The 8,781-nt window shown below is 39.9% G+C and overlaps 1 protein-coding gene across 1 annotated transcript in view; it reads right to left on the bottom strand.

Annotated features, from left to right (window-relative positions):
* Positions 1–2,678: 2,678 nt before the first annotated feature.
* TM2D1 (TM2 domain containing 1) overlaps positions 2,679–8,781 on the bottom strand; it is an 11,476-nt gene continuing 5,373 nt past the window's right edge. Inside the window, exons 3-5 of the mRNA XM_010132612.1 lie at positions 7,466–7,557; positions 4,293–4,366; positions 2,679–3,116 (exon numbers count right to left, since the gene is read on the bottom strand). Coding sequence (XP_010130914.1) covers positions 3,006–3,116; positions 4,293–4,366; positions 7,466–7,557 — 277 coding nt within the window. The 3' untranslated portion in view covers positions 2,679–3,005. The remainder of the gene's footprint in view (positions 3,117–4,292; positions 4,367–7,465; positions 7,558–8,781) is intronic.

Below are 8,781 nucleotides of genomic sequence, written 5' to 3'. Positions count from 1 at the left end.
CCTGGCATGGACCTGCAGCATCTTCAGGGAACAGCTTTGCACAGGTTTCTGAAGGCCAGGCACTTCAAATCCCTTCTTTAAACTCTGGTCTTTACTTTTTATGTTCTTTGTTTTTACAGATACAGAATAGTATTTCTCTGTCTGGTTGGAATGTTGAAAGGATTCCTGACTATCTGCAAGGCTAGCAGATATCATTTTCTCTGGGAACGAGGCAGGAGGATGACAGAGTACATTGCCTAATTATTTTTATTGCTTTGCAACTGTTTTTGGGAAAACAATCCAAAGAGAAGATTACTGCAGTGCAGTCAAAGCAATCAGAACTACAGAAACACGAGGATGGACATCTTGACTGACAGGAGAAAACTAAAGCAGGCGACAACACAGAAAATCATCACAGGACAGACATTTTGATAAATATTACCGTAGCCAATTTATTATTAACACAGTGGGACAGCTTTACATCTCGCATCACACTTTTCACAGCCCTTATGGTAAACATGCCATATCTGACAATTACAAGATGAAAACAAAGACCTCACTAGCTCTCTTCTGGCCCTGCAGAGCTTTCTGCTTACTTGGTTAACCCTCTCTAAACTTCAGCTCAACAACTGCACAGCGTCTAGAAATGCGGACACGTGTTCAGATACAAAACGTGATTCCCACAAAATCCAGCGCAAGTTCCAAAGGTTTTGCCATTCATGGCACTGATTTCTAAAAGGCTTTACAGGCAGAGGAGAGAGTTGTGAAAGAAGGTGAAAGTTGTTACTACAAGGCAGAGGATCAAGTGAAATACCATCTAAAGCGAAGAGAAATAAAATTTTGCTAAGGCTCGAAATACTGCTCTGTCCGGTCACTCGTGGCTTCATTCTGCCTGACAAAGCAGCGCGGTCCTGACAAGAGCAGGCTCCGAGACCGCAAACCAGGGAGCATCAGGATGGAAGAATCCCACAGCAGTTTTTATTTCCTGGCTTGGTGGACACACATCTTCTGTTTCCACAGAAACACTGGAACTTGGAACAACAAATCTTCCTCTCTGCTGGCTACTTGGTTTCTGGGATTAGCAAACTATCTGATGGGCCTCACGACTAATCATATTTTCATCTGATACACACAAAATAGCTCCCGTATTCTTTTACGGGTAATGAAGCACAAGATGGACTGCTGAAATCATTAAGTCAAGCTCTCTGCTACTTGTACACATGGAGATACATTTCAGAATTAAATCCTGTGTGATGAGTTTGCCCAAGGCTATTTTTTTATTGTAACGTCCATGGTATCTCGCTATTTTCACAGCTATACGATCAGCTTCAGGGTTAAAAACCAAAAAGCAGAAAAGTCACAGGATGATCTTAGCCATGAGATTTTACTTGATTCAAACATTTATTTTTCATCCACTTCCTGTCTGGTTTTGAAAGCATTTCAGGAAACAAAACTGACACGCACAAAGAGCATTCGGTGACAGAGAGACAAAAGCGAGATGCAACAAATATCAGGCAAGTGGACGAAGAGAACAGAGTGCTCTTGTCTCTTTGAACCCACAAGTGAAATGCGTGTTAGCACGCATTCCAAAACTGCGTCTTTCTGGCGTGAAGGCAAGAGCTACCATTAAGCACAACGTATTCCTCGTGGTTTATTCTCATTACATGATAAGTCGGGTTACTCCAATTTGGAAAAAACAGGGGATTTCTTTACAAAACTCTCGGTGCTTAATATAGGTTTAAAAGAGACTAAAACCCACAAATTGCACTTTCAAACTTCATTCTAAGAGTCTCATTTTTTGTAATTCCCTTAAAAATACTGTTTACGGGCACATTAATAACATTTTGAAAGTTTAATCTGGAAAACAGAAGAATGGCTCAATTTTTAAAAAAAATCTACACTAGAGTTTGTATCACATGAATTTATCACTCAGTCACTGCCAGTTTTCATGAGAAGGTGAAGGGAATGTTTAAAATGGGTCATATAACATGCATATTCTGTTGACATGTTTTCTGTCTCTGTGTGTATATACTTTTTGTTAACAAACATCTAGGTAAATCTCGGTTGTCCTAGAGACTTGGGTCAAAGCATTTGAAGGTCACAGAATTCATTTCACTGAAACATAGCTGACCTAAACCAAAAACCTTTTAAGGGCTTTATTAGTACAAAGATTTCACTTTTTGGACATCCTCTGGCTGTAAAACATGTGCACTGATTTCTTTCTGAAAAAAGAAGGTATGTATCTCACGATGGATGATTGCAAGGGAGGAAAATCACAATAAGCAGAATGATTATTTCCTGTTCCAATCTCAGGCCACCCCAACATCCACCCTCCTTTCTTGTGATCTGTGTGACGGTTCTATTTTGTCATGCATCCATATTTCTACATTGATCAGACAAAAAGTTATTTAAGCTTTAGAGAAATAATTCATTCAGTTAATAGAATTTCACGGGACACTCCAGCACAAGTTTAAGGGCCATCTGGATTTTAACTAACAGGACAGATAAAAAGGCGGTTTCTGTGGTTTGGGATGTGTAAGTACTGAGTCTTATATACAAACTGAGTCTCATATACACACTGAGTCTCATATACACACTGAGTTACAACACCAGGCCCCAAGTGCAATCCTGGCCCCTCCATGCTAAAACTCTCATCAACTCCAATGGATGAAAGATCAGCATAGTTGATCTGAACAACTCTTTCTCCAGCTCTATAAAACACTGAATTATACTTACAGACACAGAACAGCATCGGTGCGAATTGCAAAAGTCTGCACATGTCACAAATGGCACAACTTAGCAACGAACTGTGTGCTCCCAGAAATGGAGCAGTCGCAAAGGAACGCGGTGCCTTTGAGGTAAACTCATTCACTTCAGGAATTTCCATTATCATCTTTGTTCAATGTACATTTAATAGTCATTTCTGATGAAGTGTAATTACTAAGTCATCAGCAACTGCAGTGGACGATGGGGACTGTCTGTAAAAACAAAATGCACCTATGGACTGGGGACACTTACTGCCGGGGTTAAGGGTAGGTCTGCATTTTCCTGAAGGTTGCGTTGGTAATCGTGAGCCGTGTGAGCCTCGCTCCGTAGTAATCTATAATGTAACTAGAGCCATCGGAAGGTCCAACGATCTACAAGAGAAAAAGAACCAAGACTTCTCAATATGTAGTGAAATATATACTTTGTGCTAACATCTCAATTACTGCTAATTTTCCCATCATAAAATTAGTCATGCTTAATTAGTCAAACAGAAACTAGATTTATTTTGAAGTTATGCTGTAGTTTAACTATTTTAGCGAGCGCTGTCTCAGAAGGAACATTTCCCTAGGGCTTCTAATCAACCAAATTACACAGCCAGGCACTGGTGCTAGGTTAAGCTGCTGAGGATTTGAGTCACAAAATCAGGCTAACAAATGAGTGGGCTCCAAACCACTTTTCCTGAACAAAGAAGGGTAGACAGGAGAGAATTAGGCTGATGACAAGTATCTTCGAAATACTGCACAGGTAAGGAATGGAGAGGGGGAGAGAAGATCACGGCTTTTTTGTTCTGGAAATGCTAAACTGATGTGGGGTGATGGATAAGGAGAGATGAAAGATACTCTCATCTGTATCTGTAAGTGATCTGAGGAAGATCACTGCATTAGCACAGAAAGGAATTTGAGAACACATATCCTTTAAAAGACGCATACACAAAGACGCATACTTTTAAACTATTTTTCTGTAAACCCATGCAAACAATTTCTAGGTGATTTGCAATCCGCTAAAGGGATGCACTGTAAAATAAGGCGATTCAGCAATTTTGTGATGTCACATCTGAGGATTCAACTACCATGAATCAAACAGCCACAGCTCTCAGGTGATATGGGACTTGGATTTGGAGGATAGGCAGAAAAGAAAAGCGGCACTGTCTTCTCTCCCACATAGGGCACAGACCTCCCAGATGATGGGCTCCATCAGTGCAAAGCACATGCAAACTCAGGTCGGGATTCTGGGAACAGCAGGACGTCTCGTGCAAAGTCCAACACTCTGTGTCACGTAAAGAGCTCACAGGTTCTGACAAAGTGAATTTATGGTGCCGCAGCTTCCAAGGTATTCATTATGAGTATTTATAGAGAGGTAATCTAACTTCTGATTCAAACAACAAATCTATTGATAGCCTGTATCCATATGCCACCACATTGGTCTACAAAGAGTGCTAAAATAAATGATTTTTCAATACACAAAGGTTCTTAAGGCTAAGTTGCTAACAAAGAATCAGCAATCAAATCAAGGCAGTTCTGTATCTTGTTTCCAAAGCCCTGACTTACCTGCATTGAAATAAGTATGAAATCTATTAGGCTACCGATTCCACAAAATCCTACTGTGCAGAACTTCAACAAACCTGGAAAAGGAAAATAAAATTTAGCTGTAGCTTTAAGCCAGTCACTGTGAAGTTCACTGGTTTCTGATGGCAATCATGTCCCAATTCTTTCCACATACCACTACACATATACACACACATCTAGAATCAGACCTAAAGTTAAAGATCTTTAGCAAAAAAACCCAAACTGCACATTAATATTTTTACATCTTGAATACACTTTGAAGATATTAAACATTAACAATTTTTTTAACAGATAAATATTCTTAACAAGGAAAGCCAACACTGACAACCAAGTTACAGAAAACTTTCCTTCCTTCGATTGAGGCATAGACAGAAAAAATCTCAACTTGAGCTGCAAAATTTACTTATGAATGGAAAGAGACTTTCTACCATCTCAGGAGCTTCAGCATATACTGATTTGATTTTCAGAACACGCTGCTTGGGAGAACAATCCTTTGTATCACTTTTATATTTTTGCTGAAATAGGAATTTATTTTGAATATATATATAAAAATATATAAACACTTCTTTTTAACCCGTATTCAAAAACATTGTTCTTGTATGAATAAATGAAAGATTAATAGAGAATATATGGGACTAGCAACTAAGAGATAAATGTTTCATTGGAGGTTTTCATGCAAGGCAGACTTCATTTGGAAATTGCCTTCAGAAGAAGAAGGCTGGATTAAAATTATTATTATTTTTAATATCAGTAGTTTCTTGTACAGTGAATGTAACACAAGTACTATATATATGGCACCACACAGCTGCTTTCCAAGAGCGAGCCTGCTCTCAGCCAAATACCCTGTGGTCTCCTGACCTCTGGCACCTTCTCCGCGCTCCCCAGAAGCCGCAATCTGTCCCAGATATCAGCTCCTCTCCCCCGTGCCCTGTTTACGAGGCTGCATAGGGAGGAGAGCAGGGGGATAACCGCATGCACGCTGCAGGAAGAGCAGCAAGCATCCCGCTGTCTGGATACAGCTCCCATAGCTGGTGAGATGAAACTAGCCTAGTTTGTCAGCTCTGAGGGGAGGGTTATAATCTCCCCATGGAACAGCACAGCAGTCAGAGAGAACAGGGAAAAATACCTAACGACTAAGACAATGGAAGAGGAGTAGCAGGATGGTCTTTCAACTGATTAGAAGAAAAGCCTATATGTATATTACCACTAAAGTGGTGCCACTTGAATGTGCAAAAAATCAAGTGTATCACTGTTTAAAACAACTCGTTCCCAGCGGCTGAGGGCGAGACTTGCAGCAGCCTGTCAGCACTGGCAGTAGCGTAACAAAACATACAGGAAACAGGCAGCTGAAGAAACACTAGCCTTAGGAAACAACAGCTAAGGCGTTTAAATCACGTCAAACTCTGGGGAACAGTTTGCTTTGTTATTACCTGCATCAAGTGCAGTCACCATTGAAGATTTTTATCCATGATGCTCCTTATACCTTCTCCTCTCAACCTCTGGTCCTGAACCTCACTGCCAGTTGACACTTTAGGAACCCAGCAGTTCTCTTACCACTGCTGGTTCCAGCAGCAACTCCAATTTACTCGAAGAACTGGCTGCTCCATGACGTTACTAGATGTAGAACTGAACCTGGCACATGTTTCTGCAGTGCAAGGTAAAGTTAATTTTTTTCTTTCTTCCCCCAAGCAGATCACACTGAGAAAATAAACTGCATGGAGGGAAAAAATAGTGCTCTTATGCAGAAATACCTTATGGTTTAGTTCAGAGCATGTGGGAGAGGAAGAGGTTGCCTTCCTGATTCCTTCATATGCAGTAGTTGGTTAGTATTTGTGCACTCTTTAAGCAAACAAAAAGGAAAATAATAAACCAAAAAGTGTTTACAGTCTTCACTATGCTTGCACAAAACATTTCAATGCTATTAACATTTCTTAACTATTTTTCACCAAGGCATGGATGACCTAAAGAACCCCCCATCAACCACTGTCAAGAAACCCAGAGTATTGATTTTTATCCTTTCTTTTTTTTTTCTTTTCTACTCTTAACAATTTGTTTTTGTTGTCTTTATCTTCCAAAAGCTTGAAAATTTGACTTTGGAAGAGTTTAATGTTAACTCTTTTAACTTTCATTACTGGCTACAGTAGATACCAATTGGGTTAACAATCATGAGCCATAAAGAACCTCTATATAAGAATGGAGGATTTATAAATCTATATTACTACAATATTTACAAAATAATTACTGCAAATTGTTACTCCAAATTGAACGGTACAACACAAAGGTGAACCCTATTGACCGCTTCCAAAAAAGTATCATCTTTTTGTGAAGCAGGTGGACAAAGCAAGTGCCAATTCTAGAATCTCAAGGAAAAAAGGCACAGATGTTAACACAAGATTATCAAGGAGAACAGATAACGTTGATAAAAACCAAAGAGTTTGCATTTAATGGACAGAAACTCAGGATTCCTGAAGTGACAGTACCACGTATAGCTGTTCCCAATTCATTGCTCCGTGCTATCTAGACTTCAATTTACTCCATTTGTCCAGCTCAGTGAAGGGAGTTCTAACACAGGAAGGTATTTCCATTATTTAAAAGCCAGTGGCACCATCCCCTGGGAATGAGGTCCTAAAATTACTAACCAGAGGCAGGTCTTACTAGAAGTCCCAGCTTCTGCAGAACTGTTATAATACTACATGCTACCTTGAAAGTACACATTTGCCAGAACACATTCCATAGCCCAAAACACCTGGTTTACTCCAAAGTCTGCTCACTACTTTTCTGGTAAAATCGAGCATTGTTTAAGTAGCTGCCACATGGGTCAAACCACTGCTGTTTCAGTGCCTCACAAAGAATGCTGTGGTAAACAACAATGCAAAGCAAACGTAAAGCAAAGCTGTGGATAGCGATAATCGTGTTTGCTTATCAGGATTTCATCTGTTGGACAACAATACATCCATTTATCAGCACTCACTCCAGCAGAATAGAAGGCTGAGAGTAATGCAGGATTTTATCTTACTTGTCAGTAAAGTAAGGATTCCAGTTGTAAATATTAGAACTATGACTGTCAGCCTTCATTTCTCAGAATATAAGTCTACACATACAACACAGTCATAACAACAAGGTTTAGCTCAAAGAAAAATAAGAAATAAACTTACCTAATGCAGGATAGCCCAGATAAAATCTATCTGCTCCCAACCATCCCAGAAATAAGGACAGAGCCACTGCCACTTTGTAGGAGTATCCATTTCTGCCAATAACATAGACAATGTAACATAGACAATGATTGCAAAATACATTCACTCATACTTTTGAGAATTAAAGTAGCAACTCATTTGCCTGCTGCTTCAGTTTAAAAAACCCAAACCAGCAGAGTTGTTATTTATCTTCAATTAACGGACACAGAACTGATAATGCTACGCTTTCAAACTGGGTAGGCATCCTCCATAAAGCAACCTCAGCTGGTGCAACTCAAGTACTCTCGCAGAATACAGATTATGCTGAAACTGAACTGTGATTTTTTGTCAGGACATAATTCAGCTGCTGAAACATTCCCCGTTTCACAGAGCACTTCCCAACAGTTCAGCCCTACTGAGACAACCCTCGAAAGCTGAGAGGAGTACGTGTGTCTGCAGGCATTAGTCTCACGCACAGCCAAATCGAGAGGAACAGGACAGACAGGTGAGATGTCAGCAGAGACAGTAATTGCAATGAGATCTGAAGGAGAAATGAACCATGGCCACCCGCTGAAGGAGCTGCAGGAAGGATTCAACAAAAAGGGTCAGTCATGGATCCATTTACTACACTCTAAAGGTAACATGAGGCACAAACTCACAAAGGGAAAGAACTGTTGATGGTACAAAGATGTACAGGGGCAGAGAGGTACTCTAAAGCAGAGCATCCCATGGTTAGTCATACAAAACACACAGATACAACAGACTTCTTGAGATTTTTGCTAACTTGCCAACATTTTGCATTCTTGCCAACAGCTGGAGTGATATGGCCACCCACCCACCCCCAACTTTCAGTCACTGCTGAGGTGAACTTCATACCACTAAGCGAGCTGGAAACGCATAGCTGTCAATACTAGAACTTGCTGCATCCTCTGCTGCTTTGGCAAACTTCTAAAAAGCAAAGCAACCCCAAATGTAATTAGAACTTTAAAAATATTCAATAAGTCACTATTTTGATACATGTACTACTATGTGCCAGCAAGTATTTAATAAGCCCAAATTAAACTCTCGGTTGACAGTTGAATAAAACATAAAGAGTTTCCAAAGACAGTAGCTGAGAAATGTCCAAGCATCTTTATTAAGCACTTTCAATGCCAAGCATAAAGATCAACCTTTTTGCTTATTATCTAGATTTACTGACCTTAAAACTTAATGGTGACATTAAATGATTAAATCATGACTCCTACCTCAGTATTTGTTACTTAGCGCTTATTAGCAACACAGAACACACTGGGCATTCC

The sequence above is a fragment of the Buceros rhinoceros genome, unplaced genomic scaffold (assembly GCF_000710305.1).
Source record: "Buceros rhinoceros silvestris isolate BGI_N320 unplaced genomic scaffold, ASM71030v1 scaffold10820, whole genome shotgun sequence".
NCBI classification, from domain to species: Eukaryota; Metazoa; Chordata; class Aves; order Bucerotiformes; family Bucerotidae; genus Buceros; species Buceros rhinoceros.
Note: the sequence above shows the minus strand (reverse complement) of the source record. Positions and strands in the feature narration are given on the sequence as shown.